The following is a 14,631-nucleotide window of genomic DNA, read 5'->3' as shown; positions in this document are numbered from 1 at the left end:
AAGGTTTGCTTATTAATTTGTTGTCAATACTTGAACAAAAACAAAAACAAAAACAAAAACAAAAACAAAAACAAAAACAAAAACAAAAACAAAAACAAAAACAAAAACAAAAACAAAAACAAAAACAAAAACAAAAACAAAAACAAAAACAAAAACAAAAACAAAAACAAAAACAAAAACAAAAACAAAAACAAAAACAAAAACAAAAACAAAAACAAAAACAAAAACAAAAACAAAAACAAAAACAAAAACAAAAACAAAAACAAAAAAAAAAACAAAAACAAAAACAAAACAAAAACAAAAACAAAAACAAAAACAAAAACAAAAACAAAAACAAAAACAAAAACAAAAACAAAAACAAAAACAAAAACAAAAACAAAAACAAAAACAAAAACAAAAACAAAAACAAAAACAAAAACAAAAACAAAACAAAAACAAAAACAAAAACAAAAACAAAAACAAAAACAAAAACAAAAACAAAAACAAAAACAAAAACAAAAACAAAAACAAAAACAAAAACAAAAACAAAAACAAAAACAAAAACAAAAACAAAAACAAAAACAAAAACAAAACAAAAACAAAAACAAAAACAAAAACAAAAACAAAAACAAAAACAAAAACAAAAACAAAAACAAAAACAAAAACAAAAACAAAAACAAAAACAAAAACAAAAACAAAAACAAAAACAAAAACAAAAACAAAAACAAAAACAAAAACAAAAACAAAAACAAAAACAAAAACAAAAACAAAAACAAAAACAAAAACAAAAACAAAAACAAAACAAAAACAAAAACAAAAACAAAAACAAAACAAAAACAACAAAACAAAAACAAAAACAAAAACAAAAACAAAAACAAAAACAAAAACAAAAACAAAAACAAAAACAAAAACAAAAACAAAAACAAAAACAAAACAAAAACAAAAACAAAAACAAAAACAAAAACAAAAACAAAAACAAAAACAAAAACAAAAACAAAAACAAAAACAAAAACAAAAACAAAAACAAAAACAAAAACAAAAACAAAAACAAAAACAAAAACAAAAACAAAAACAAAAACAAAAACAAAAACAAAAACAAAAACAAAAACAAAAACAAAAACAAAAACAAAAACAAAAACAAAAACAAAAACAAAAACAAAAACAAAAACAAAAACAAAAACAAAAACAAAAACAAAAACAAAAACAAAAACAAAAACAAAAACAAAAACAAAAACAAAAACAAAAACAAAAACAAAAACAAAAACAAAAACAACAACAAAACAAAAACAAAAACAAAAACAAAAACAAAAACAAAAACAAAAACAAAAACAAAAACAAAAACAAAAACAAAAACAAAAACAAAAACAAAAACAAAAACAAAAACAAAAACAAAAACAAAAACAAAAACAAAAACAAAAACAAAAACAAAAACAAAAACAAAAACAAAAACAAAAACAAAAACAAAAACAAAAACAAAAACAAAAACAAAAACAAAAACAAAAACAAAAACAAAAACAAAAACAAAAACAAAAACAAAAACAAAAACAAAAACAAAAACAAAATCAACGAAATCAACGAAATCAACGAAATCAACGAAATCAACGAAATCAACGAAATCAACGAAATCAACGAAATCAACGAAATCAACGAAATCAACGAAATCAACGAAATCAACGAAATCAACGAAATCAACGAAATCAACGAAATCAACGAAATCAACGAAATCAACGAAATCAACGAAATCAACGAAATCAACGAAATCAACGAAATCAACGAAATCAACGAAATCAACGAAATCAACGAAATCAACGAAATCAACGAAATCAACGAAATCAACGAAATCAACGAAATCAACGAAATCAACGAAATCAACGAAATCAACGAAATCAACGAAATCAACGAAATCAACGAAATCAACGAAATCAACGAAATCAACGAAATCAACGAAATCAACGAAATCAACGAAATCAACGAAATCAACGAAATCAACGAAATCAACGAAATCAACGAAATCAACGAAATCAACGAAATCAACGAAATCAACGAAATCAACGAAATCAACGAAATCAACGAAATCAACGAAATCAACGAAATCAACGAAATCAACGAAATCAACGAAATCAACGAAATCAACGAAATCAACGAAATCAACGAAATCAACGAAATCAACGAAATCAACAAAATCAACAAAATCAACAAAATCAATAAAATCAAATTTCTTTATCTTAATTCGAGATCTTTTAAAATAGTTTACTTATACATTACATAACTGTAAATTGTTTTTTTTTTCAAGCGATTATAAGAGCTATCTGCTGTTTTTTGACCCCACTCCAATTCGACTTTTCCAGAAAAGACTCTTTAACCAAAATAGAACATCCCCCTAAGCGCAAATCAAAAATCAAACAGTTTATAAATGACTCAGCCTCCGGGCCAAACTCAACGTCGCGTCGTCATCGTCGTTCGCTTGTTGAGTTGATTAGAATTCAAATAAATTTCCGAACGTGCCTGGCCTGTCTAGTTCCGGACCAAAAGCATCATCCCCCAGACTCGACTCGGGCGGAAGCTAGGATGTGCTGCTCCAGTTTTTCAATCCCCATGCGATAGTCCCCACTTGTTGCTCAACGACGAGTGCACTCGAGAGTTTTTGCGGGGCGCGTTCGGTTGGAAGAGAGCGGGGTCCAGCCAAACAATCAACGATCCGGGAGGCCGAGGCCACAACTTGTTGGGAAGGATGTGTTGAATGCCAACATGCAATTCGAGTGGGATTTATTGATTTTCGAACCTCAAACAACAGGCTCCAGCGAGATTCAATGGAAACATGCACGGTAAAACAAACACAGCAAAAATATTTGAAAGAGCTACCATTACAACAAATGTTATTTTTTTTGCTCTGAACTATCCCAGTACAATTAAAATCATTTTTAAATTTTTGCAGCTATTTTTTTTTCGTGGAATACTGCGAAGCAAATTATATCAGCATGCTGGAGCATTGTTTGCACGTGTGCTTTGACCGAACACTTCCCGATAATAGCTATGCTGGCTTCCCGTCATCAGGACATTTCAAGGGGGTTGGGATCGACGTCGTCAGCAGCCAACATGTCTCGGTTATTGGATGTGGGTTTGATAAATTTATTTTGCTCTCAATCACCTGAGCCTGAAGTGATTTGTTTATGTCGGAGCCGGAACGTGGGACGCAAAAAAAGTTGAGCCACGTGGAGCTGGGTTTTGTCCTGATGATGGGATTGAAAAGGCTTGCTCAAGTAGCCCGAGGGTGCAGCCTAAATATAGAACCTGATTTGTGGAAAACAAAATTGGAAGATTTATGAACGGTCTGAAATGAAAAACACAATTTTACTATTTTTTTCTCTTTTATAGCCTGAATCAGAGAAAAAATCTTGCAGTGGTTTTCCACATACAAGTTTCTTGAGTTGACTTTTTTTAAATTTTACCATCTGTGATAATCATTGCGGACCTTCTAATAGATGGTAAAATAAATGAAATCATACCAAAATCATGTATTTGGAAAACCACAGGAATCCCAAAATATGATATTCCAAAAGCATGGGAATACCACAAAAAAACGTGGTAAGACCAAGTTTCGATATTCAAGCATTGTTCCAAAATCAAGATTACCTCAACTTGGCATTGAAATGATTTTATTTTGAAGTTTTATTTTACACTTGGATTAACATGTTTTGGTATTGTTGTGGTCCACATACAAGATTTTGGTATGATTTCATGGTATTTTACCAAAATCGACCAATGGCACTTTGTGGACCCTGTTATTTGTTCAAGTAATACCAAAATTTGCTATTCCTGTGTTATTTACCCCTGCTCGGGTTGCGGACAAACAGGTACAAATAGGAAAAAATAGAAAATATGAGGCTTTGGTTATCCCTAAATTTGTTCTCAACTTTCAAATGCCGATATCTCAGCAACCATTGATCCTTCAAAATGCTATTTGGGGGATAACAAAAAACACATTTTTTCCCGGTTCTTTTTCTTTTTGTGGATGTAGTTCAGTAACTACACACAAAAAAAAGGTTTGTAGAATGAGCCTGTACGAGGTTTGATTCAACAAAATACTTTGTTGAATACAATCAACCAAATTATTGCATTGAATCAACTCTAGCATTTTGTTGTTTCAATGGTTGTTGTTGAATAAAATTTGTCAGAGTTCTGTTGAAACAAACAGCAATTCCATTTGAAAAGAGCCTTAACCGAAAAAAGAGTTCTCCGATCGGACTCAAACATTGTCTGGGAGTTTCTTGGCCAAAATAATTAGACCCATTTTTTTTTGTTTTGCCATTAGGGTGAACTACAGCGTGCTAGGGTGGTCACAAAAATGGTAATTTTCGTCATTTTTAGCAAAAACCACATGTTTGGAAAAATCATAACTCGGCTCCATTTCAACCGATTTCAGCTTAGCCGCAAAAAGGTGATTAGTTTGGCTGTTTGGGAAAAATAGTAGGAAATTTCAAAAAATTAGCTTAAGAGGCAGTATTTGTAAATATTGCTCGGTTTGTTTTAGAGGTCGTATCGAGGTGCTCCGATTTGGATGAAACTTTCTGCGTTTGTTTGTCTATGTATGAGATGAACTCATGTCAAATATGAGCTCTCTACGACAAAGGGAAGTGGGGTAAAACGGGCTTTGAAGTTTGAGGTCAAAAAAACATAAAAAATCTTTAAATTGCTCGCATTTCCGTAAAACTTCATCAATTCCATCTCTCTTACATGCATTCGAATGGTCTTTTGAAGCCCTTCAAAATGTGCCATAGACATCCAGGATTGGTTTGACTTTTTCTCTTAGCTTTTGCAAATTACTGTCAAAAATTGATTTTTTTAAAACCTTAATATCTTTTTCCAACAGCCTTCAACACCCATACTCCTATAGGTCAAAAGATAGGCAAATTCATGGACTATAAGCCTATGGTATTAACTTTTTGGCCAATCACAGTTTTTCTCATAGTTTTTCGATTTTTCTACAACAAACAATTTACAGCGTTAGTTTTTTCCCTGCTGGCCTCCATAGCGGCACTTTTTGGTTTCAATTTTGTCATATTCGGAATCCTCGGACAATTTCACGTAAGTTAGAAGTATTGGAATTGTAATTTTGATTTAAAAAATAATTAAATAAAACATTTTTGAAAAAAGAAATAGATTTTATTTACCCTATGATCAATACGTCAAATGCTGTATCAAGTAGGCGAAAACCTGTTTTACCCTTAATCCAACAAATTGTTAAAAAATATTTTGATTCATTCTAAATGGCAATTTATCCAATCCAATTTACAACTCCAATACTTCTAATTTACGTGAAATTGTCCGAGGATTCCGAATATGCCAAAATTGAGACCAATAAGTGCCGCTATGGTGGCCTACAGGGCAAAAACTAACGTTGCAAAATGGTTGTTGTAGAAAAATCGAAAAACTATGAGAAAAACCGCGATTGGCCAAAAAGTTAATACCATAGGCTTATAGTCCATGAAATTACCTATCTTTTGACCTATAGGAGTATGGATGTTGAAGGCTGTTGGAAAAAGATATTAAGGTTTTAAAAAAATCCATTTTTGACAGTAATTTGCAAAAGCTAAGAGAAAAAGTCAAACCAATCCTGGATGTCAATGGCACATTTTGAAGTGCTTCAAAAGACCTTTCGAATGCATCTAAGAGAGTTGGAATTGATGAAGTTTTACGGAAATGCGAGCAATTTTAAGATTTTTTAGGTTTTTTAGACCTCAAACTTCAAAGCCCGTTTTACCCCACTTCCCTTTGTCGTAGAGGGCTCATATTTGACATAAGTTCATCTCATACATAGACAAACAAACGCTGAAAGTTTCATCCAAATCGGAGCACCTCGATACGACCTGTTACACATTGGTGAAAAACTCGCTCTTAACATTTGAAAAAGTTTGGTACCAAAACATGTATAGGTCATCGCTGAATTTTTATGTTTTACTGTGAAAAAAGTTGATTTTTTGCCGATTTCGTCATTTTTCTGTTTTTGCGCGTGGCGTGTCGAAAAACTCAGTTTTTACTTTGAAAAAAAAAACATATCTCGGAAACGTACGGTTTGACATCGCCAAGTTTTTGTTGTTTTATGTGAAATTTTCCGAGGAGTCCGATAAAATAATTTCATACAGAGGCTCTTTGGTCCAAATACGGTCAAAACGCCATTTTAAGTTTTCATACGACTTTTTCAAATGTTAAGCTAGATTTTTGATACTTTTTGCTATTTTTCCTTAAATAGCCAAACTTCCTTTCTTTTGCCTCTAAGACTGCTCAAATCAGATTAAATGACGCGGAGATATGATTTTTTGAAAAAAAAATGATTTTTGCGAAAAATGACGAAAATTGCCATTATTCGAATCACCCAAGCACGATGTAGGTCACCTCAATGGCCAAACAAAAAAATACGGGTCAAATTGTTTTGGAACCCCCACAATTTTTTTAAGCTTGATCGGAGGTCTTTCTTTTCGTTTAAGACTCTTTTGAAATGAAATTGCTGGAAGTAAAGTTTTTGTTGAAACAACGCAGAAATTTTTTTCAAAACATGACCTGGAATTTATTTGAAACAAAATAATAATGAAATTAGAATGCTCATTTTTTAGGAAAATTGTAATTAATTAAAAAAAACAACAATTTTACAGACATCCAGACTTTAAAGACTAAACCGCATCGTTGACGAATTCACTAAAAATCTATTTTTTGACAGATGGTGGGCACGTGTAAACAACAATTATTTTTATTTAAATCAATAGCACGGCTAAGTTGATTCAATGCCGTTCTTGGTAGAATCAACGCAATAATTTTGTTTTTATTTCATACAAGGGTTTCCAAAATACATCGAGTCAATTCAACGTAAAATTTAGAGCTGGTCAACAACAAATCGTAAAGTTAAAACAACAAAAATATAGTTGATTCAAACAGGCCTGATTTTTGGTGTGTAGGGATCCTATCTTCAAAGTTTCTTAGACCAAATCAAAGAACAATTTTTCAATATTGATTTTGTATCTTAAAACGGAGCGAAATTCATTCTCAACCGTTTTAAAAAATGGCAGAATTGTCAAATATTTTTTGATTTTCGATTCATAGCTCACAAGTGGTTCTTTTTCGATTCTGTAGAACATAGCAAAAACATGAATTATATGTACAAATCGATTTTTGGGATAAAATGTGAAAAAATATTGGGTTATTTTTTTTTTTTGAATGTACCTTTTTTCTCCAAATTGCTCAAAGGACAGGGTGAGGTACAACTGATTTGATATTTACATTGTAAATGTAGATTTATATTTTTCGTTCTCCGAATTGTTTTCAAAAAGAAATAAGATTGTTGATCAACCCTGCCATCTTTTTTTATTATCTCAAACACAAGTTTCTACTCCCTGTAAATCAATCTCCCCATCCGACACCCAGGTAGAATTATTATCTTCTCCCCCTAATAAAGTTTACTTTATTCTACTTACTTTCACGCCCACCCACCCAACATCTACCAGGCTGAAGCTCAGGCCGCCGCCACCCAGGAGGACAGCTTATCGTCACTTCCGCAGGCATCCTTCAACTACATCAACTCGATCGTCGGCAGCGGCGTGATAGGCATCCCGTACGCCCTGCACCGGGCCGGCTTCGGTCTGGGGCTTTTCCTGCTCGTAATTGTGGCTGTGATAACGGATTACTCGCTCATACTGATGGTAAGATTGTGGGAACACCAGGACTTTGGATTATTGATTGAGGACTTTGGTAGCACTGTGTGTGAAAACTGGGAAAATTCAAGATTTAATAGTTAAAAATATGAATGTTCAGCAATCAGCAATCATGATATCGTTTCCTATATTTTTTTGTATATTTGTTGTATTGATTTATTTGACATTTAGTTATAATGTATTAAATAATCAAACTTCAAAAAGAATCATCTTAAGAGATTACAGGGTACGAGTATTTTTCATCTTATTTTCATAAATTTAAATTTTCCAAAGATTTAATGCTTTTATCCCATCACAATCTACTCACAAACATGCCTTTCAAGTGCCAGCTTTAATTTTCACTTCCCGTTGACAGCACTCCCGCGAGGCTGCCAGTTCCGGGTAATGAGGCGAAAAAAAATTGCTTCCTTTATTCAAGACATTTTATGCATTGTGCGTCAAGTTTCATTCCGCTCAAATGAAGCGGGAAGTCTGCATGAGCCGGAAGTGCTGCACCGGAAACAGACCGAGCGCGGTAGACCACAAGTGGCCGCAGTAGTTCAAACAGAACACAAACTAGAATAAGCTTGCCCCCGCCGGGGAGTGAAATGCAGGTGGTGGCTTTACCTGTGGGGGTGGTACAGACGAGTAGGATAAAAAAAACCACTGCCCGCTGTTTAACGTGGTGTTTCGACACGTGTACGGGGAGTTGCTTCAAAGAGCGGCATTTTAACGCCTCGATGTAGACGCGATGCGTGCAGCAGTGGGGAATAGTGGAGTGTGGTGAAGTGGCTTTTGGTGAAGTGGTTAGGAGAGAAACTGGTTGAGATGGTTTAACTCAACATACTGGTTCAAGTTGTCTAAAAATATGGTTAAAACTGAAGTTTTTAGACCATAAAATTATAGTAATGTTTCTAATTTTATTAAAATTTAATACCTTGTTTAAATTGGACTTATAAGAGACTATTTTTGTATTTGATTAAAAATATTAATTATGTTGATAGAACATTAAAATATACACAACAATGAAAATATTTTATGCAAAATAAATTGATGTTTAAATTTAATCATTATGATTTTCTTTTCAGATTTTTATTGGCTCTGATCGAAAAACACAAAATTTCAACTCTAATTAGACAAATTTTATTACACATAGAATCACAAAATGGTTTACACATTAGAAGAATTTGGCCAGCATACTTCTAGATTTTATTTTCAGTATCGAACCAAACTTGAACTTTGTGCAAATTCGACTAACGTTCGTCCTAACTCAATTCAGCCAACCTAACTGATTTTCAAATACTACACTGTTTGCTTGTCTACTATGAAGCATTTGCTAAATATCTTTGAATTTATGAACATATTTATTTCCCTATCATTTTGCAATAAACAAAAAAATAATAATTTTTAGATTTTTAGCATTATTGTTTTATTTTCATATTTTTTAGGAAAGTTTGTAGAAGGAGGTGTGAGAACCACCACTTGAAATAATATTTGCATTAAAAAAATGGTTTCCCAAAAGCGTTCACGAATTCGGGGACCTCGAACAAAGTGTTCAAATTTCATGGTAGGTGTTTTATAATCGTACCATTGAATTTGAATTCTTTGAGGTTCACAATTTACGGGAACTGATTTTTCTCCGTGTTGTTGATATGTTGATCGGACAAAAAGCTCACAAAAAAAAAAAAACAAAAATACACCCAAAAAATATATTTATCAAGGATTTCTTCGACTTTTTGTACAAGGATTACAGTGCGGGCAAAATAATCATTTGTCTTCAAAAATCTTGCATGAGTAAACCCTGGGTGCTGAACAGTGGTTCGCAAAACGGTCTCAATTTTGAACTGTCAATGTGGAACCAATTTACTGTTCGCCAAAAGTAGAGAGTATTGTTATCGATCATTAATTTTTTTTATTGTTTTTTTGCAAGAATGAAAAATTTGTTGCTTTTGAGGGCCTGGAGTTGAAGTCAAGAAATCTTGAGAAAGATGAAGGCGAAATTGTCATTTTTTTATAATTATGAATGGAAGTTGTTTAGGAAGTCGATGCGGTTGTATCCATCCAGAAGCTGTCTTAATTGTTTGATTCCGTTCGAAACCCTACTGGTTTAGTGAAAATCTTATCTGTTTGTTGGATAAGCTTCGCTAGAATTAGCGTTTTTTTGTTCGCTGGGCCAGGATGAGCTGCAGGATTCCAAAACCAATCAGCAAATTTATTTACGACCTCGCAGAATGACTCTCTCGCAGCTCTTCGTCACCTGTGAAAAGGAAAAACCTCTTCTTAAAGATCGAAACTTGAAAACACACTCAATATTCCAGCAAAAAAAAGTAAAAAACTAGACGAAATAAAATCATACCACTGATTATAAAACAGCTTATTTACCATTAAGAAAAAAGTCATGCTTGTGCTTGAACAGCATTCAATTTTGTAGGTGTAAACAATGTGGAATCATTCGAAAAACACGTTACGCATTCTCTCTATAGAGTTATCTACGTGCGCATGTATTGCGTGTACGTACACGAAAGAAAGTGAGGTTAAATTTTGTCCGGCCAGCAAAATCAAATGGAGCGCTAGTCTGTGTACGCGAAACGTCATAAAGCTGTATTCATCACCCCGGGTGAAACTGGAATCACTAAAATGGCCATAACTCAACGCAAACTCAACCTATTTTCCGAAAATGACCCGCAGAACCCGAAAATGTTCCGATGGTCGGGTCAAACATGCCATTTTTGGATCCCGCACAATTTTGTTAACAGAAATCTTGGAAAAAATACATTTTTCATGTTAAGATCTTTGTTCTACCCACATACAGTGCTGACCTTGGATTTTGAACCACCGGGCACAGTGGTTCAAAAGGCTGTTTTGACGAACTTAATTGATTAGAGCAAAATGTAAGCATTTTCGTGCTTCGACATGTTCTACAACTTTGTTCAGCGTTGTCATGGCCTACTTTTGGTGAAATTTGTTTTTCAAAATACTCATCACAGCAGGCTATGGAATTTCTAACTTTTGACAGTTAAGAGATAAAGCTTTAGTGTCTTGGGCAAAGTTGTAGGGCTAAAAATCCACAAACTTTGTCGAAGACGCCAAAGCTCTATCTTCGCATTGAATACCAGTTTTGGTAACTTTTTCATAAATCCCTGCCAAAAAACTGTTTTTTGACTAAAACTATGGTGAACTTTGATTTTAGACGATTACAATGTTCAGAAGAGTTTTCAGTAATATCAAAACAAACAACTTTGTCCAAGACGCCAAATTGATAGGAGCTATACACAGAAAAAAATATGTAAATTTACTCAGCACATAATTACTGTTTCTTATGTAAACTCACTCAATGTAATGTTGAAATTTGATGTAAAGAGAAAAAAGTCATGGAAATTACTCCAATGTAAATCTAAATCTAATGTAAATCATGAATCTAATGGAAACGTTGAGCATGGAAACTCAAATCTGATGAATTTCTACCCGTGTTCGGCTTCCTGTAAATTCCTATTTAATGTAAATCATATATCCAATGTATTTCTGCCAAACGTTGACTTCAAAACTACCCGAACTAAAAATAGTAATATTTGGTTCTCTTTCTATCGCTCTCATACTTCGCTGGCCCACTGCCTGAGCCTCGACCTGAACAAGTTGATGCTTTAGCCGCTCGTTTATAAAATGCGAAGATGGCTCAGTCGGCAGCGGGTAGCAGCAGTAACACCGAACATCCTACCCGTCGTCCGTTCGATTCCAGTCCAGCCATATTCCACTAGGCCGTCGACGAGAGAGCGTCCCCTACCTGTGAAACAACTTTTTAAAATCAGAATTTCCTTTTGCTGCCCGCTTCAATAATTTTAAAATAGAACATAGGCCACACCCTTTTCCTACTGCAATCCAAGTCGAGCTTCTCATTCCCATTGGCCAATCAGAATTAGTTGATTTGAACTAATGTAAATTCCAAAACTATTGTAAATTCCATAACTAATGTAAATTTTCAAAACTAATGTAAATTTCCAATGAATCTAATGTAAATTTCCAATGAACCTTATGTAAATATACATCATTTATCATGATACCTTTTGGTACATGATAAATAATGTAAATTTACAAGAATATTTTTTTCTGTGTATGTGATGAGTTATAGCAAGATTTCGTGATAATTTAGCTAGTTTTCGAGCTCGGTATACAAAGCCTCGGGCAAATTTGGGCAAAAACCCATACAATAGGCTTCAAGTATGACTATTCCACTACAAAATGTCGGGTGATTCATTCGTCATAAGGTTTACGGTCATAGATTTCTGAGCATTTGAATTTATTTTATTTTTGATGACTATTTAAATGCATTTAGGACACTTTTAAGGCACATAAGCCATTTTTGCGATTTATTCGGACACACGAGGCGTGTAGGCCACACAGAAAAAAATATGTAAATTTACACAGCACGTAATTACTGTTTCTTATGTAAACTCACTCAATGTAATGTTGAAATATGATGTAAAGAGTAAAAAGTCATGGAAATTACTCCAATGTAAATCTAAATCTAATGTAAATCATGAATCTAATGGAAACGTTGAGCATGGAAACTCAAATCTGATGAATTTCTACCCGTGTTCGGCTTCCTGTAAATTCCTATTTAATGTAAATCATATATCCAATGTATTTCTGCCAAACGTTGACTTCAAAACTACCCGAACTAAAAATAGTAATATTTGGTTCTCTTTCTATCGCTCTCATACTTCGCTGGCCCACTGCCTGAGCCTCGCCCTGAACAAGTTGATGCTTTAGCCGCTCGTTTATAAAATGCGAAGATGGCTCAGTCGGCAGCGGGTAGCAGCAGTAACACCGAACATCCTACCCGTCGTCCGTTCGATTCCAGTCCAGCGTTATCCCACTTGGCCGTCGACGAGAAAGCGTCCCCTACCTGTGAAACAACTTTTTAAAATCCGAATTTCCTTTTGCTGCCCGCTTCATTCATTTTAAAATAGAACATAGGCCACACCCTTTTCCTACTGCAATCCAAGTCGAGCTTCTCATTCCCATTGGCCAATCAGAATTAGTTGATTTGAACTAATGTAAATTTCAAAACTAATGTAAATTCCAAAACTAATGTAAATTTCCAATGAACCTTATGTAAATATACATCATTTATCATGATACCTTTTGATACATGATAAATAATGTAAATTTACAGAAATATTTTTTTCTGTGCAGACTCTTGTGAAAATTTTGATGTATTGGAAGTTGTAGAACATGTTGAAGCACGAAAATGCTTACTTTTTGCTCTAATCAATTAAGTTCGTCAAAACAGCCTTTTGAACCACTGTGCGGGGATGTTCCGGATTGGGCGGAACAGGTTCTCAACCCCAGACAACCGGTCAAGGGACAGTTAGAAATAAAACTATTTCTATTATGGCAATATGGGTGTCAAAGTTTATTATCTTCAAAATCAAGCTCCCCAAAACCACTTTTTGGCCATGACTTTAACACTCAAACGCTCGGGTAGTCATTTGACCCCTATTTTTTTTCTTAGAAAACCCATAACTTTTGATAGAATTGATCAATTTGGATGCTTTCGGTTGCAAAAGATCCAGATTTGTCTATATTTTGAACTGCCAGATGGGGGACAAATGTGGTCCATTTTTACCGGAGATATTCCGGATTCTGTTGGGGTACCTCGGCCCTCCTATATGGGTATTTGGCCAATATAATAAAAACTTTTCAACAGAAAAATTTCGGAAATGATGCAAAACTACAAGGCATCATCCTAATACATCATCCTGTAAAAATAATTGACATGGTTAAGTCCTACGGGGCAGCGGAGCCGGTTCCAGTTGGGCAACAATTGACATCAGCTCAGTGAACCGTTTCCAAATAGAACCTGTTCCGGTGCCCGAAGGTCTTCAGCATGTCATGTATCTATGCAGGATGATGTTTTAGGATGATTCCTTGAAGTTTTGCATCATTTCCGATTTTATTCTGTTGAAAAGTTTTTATTATATTGGCCAAATATCCATTTAGGAGGGCCGAGGTACCCCAACAGAATCCGGAATATCTCCGGTAAAAATGGACCACATTTGTCCTCCGTCTGACAGTTGAAAATATAGACAAATCTGGATCTTTTGCACCCGGAAGTATCCAAATTGGTCAATTCTATCAAAAGTTATGAGATTTTTAAGAAAAAAATAGGGGTCAAATGACTACCCGAGCGTTTGAGTGTTAATAAAAAAAATTCTAAAAATGGTAATTTCAAGCAATTTTGGTTTTGTTCGCTCCTTGGATTTTTAAGAAGAAAAAAAACGAAACGAAACGATATAATGTTCTACAAAATTGTAGAGCAGACAATACCAAAAATAATATATATATAAACATAAGGGGTTTGCTTATAAACATCACGAGTTTTCATGATTTTACGAAAAAAAGTTTTGAAAAAGTTACTTTTTGCGTTTCTCTTTGTTTCGTCGTCCGTGTCTGTCATGGGTGACGTTGAACGGCCATTATTGACGACGACCAACTTTTTTAAAACTTTGTTTTCGTAAAATCGCGACAACTCGTGATGTTTATAAGAAAACCCCCTATGTTTAGGCATCAAAATTGTTGTAATTGTCTGCTCTACAATTTTGTAGAATATTGTTACACTCTAAAAAATAGCCCTGCAAAGTTAGAAAAAAACACGAAATTTTTAAATTTCCCCTTGAATTTCCCTTAAAATTACATGTTCTAAAAAATTTTAAAGTCGAGTAACGGAAAATGGCAGAGTTTTTAAAACTTTTTTAGTGAATTTTTTGATGAAAAATACGTTTTTTGGGAATTCTGAGCACGCCATTAAATCGGGCGTCTAATTTTACAAAAAAAATACCCTTTGACACCAAATTTGTATCTCATCACTGTTTCAGGCTGCAAATTATTGAAAAACACCTCTTTTTTCGCATGCTCAAAAATGAAAGGGGTCGTTCCGCCCCTCCGTAACGAGATATCAAAAAACGGACCT

The 14,631-nt window shown here is 33.9% G+C and overlaps 1 protein-coding gene across 1 annotated transcript in view; it reads left to right on the top strand.

The window, feature by feature from the left end:
• Nucleotides 1-14,631, top strand: part of LOC120418872 (putative sodium-coupled neutral amino acid transporter 11) — a 70,562-nt gene that overhangs the window by 33,863 nt on the left and 22,068 nt on the right. The window contains exon 3 of the mRNA XM_039581407.2: nt 7,476-7,670. Coding sequence (XP_039437341.1) covers nt 7,476-7,670 — 195 coding nt within the window. The remainder of the gene's footprint in view (nt 1-7,475; nt 7,671-14,631) is intronic.

The sequence above is a fragment of the Culex pipiens genome, chromosome 3 (assembly GCF_016801865.2).
Source record: "Culex pipiens pallens isolate TS chromosome 3, TS_CPP_V2, whole genome shotgun sequence".
In the NCBI taxonomy this organism is placed as follows: domain Eukaryota; kingdom Metazoa; phylum Arthropoda; class Insecta; order Diptera; family Culicidae; genus Culex; species Culex pipiens.
Note: the sequence above shows the minus strand (reverse complement) of the source record. Positions and strands in the feature narration are given on the sequence as shown.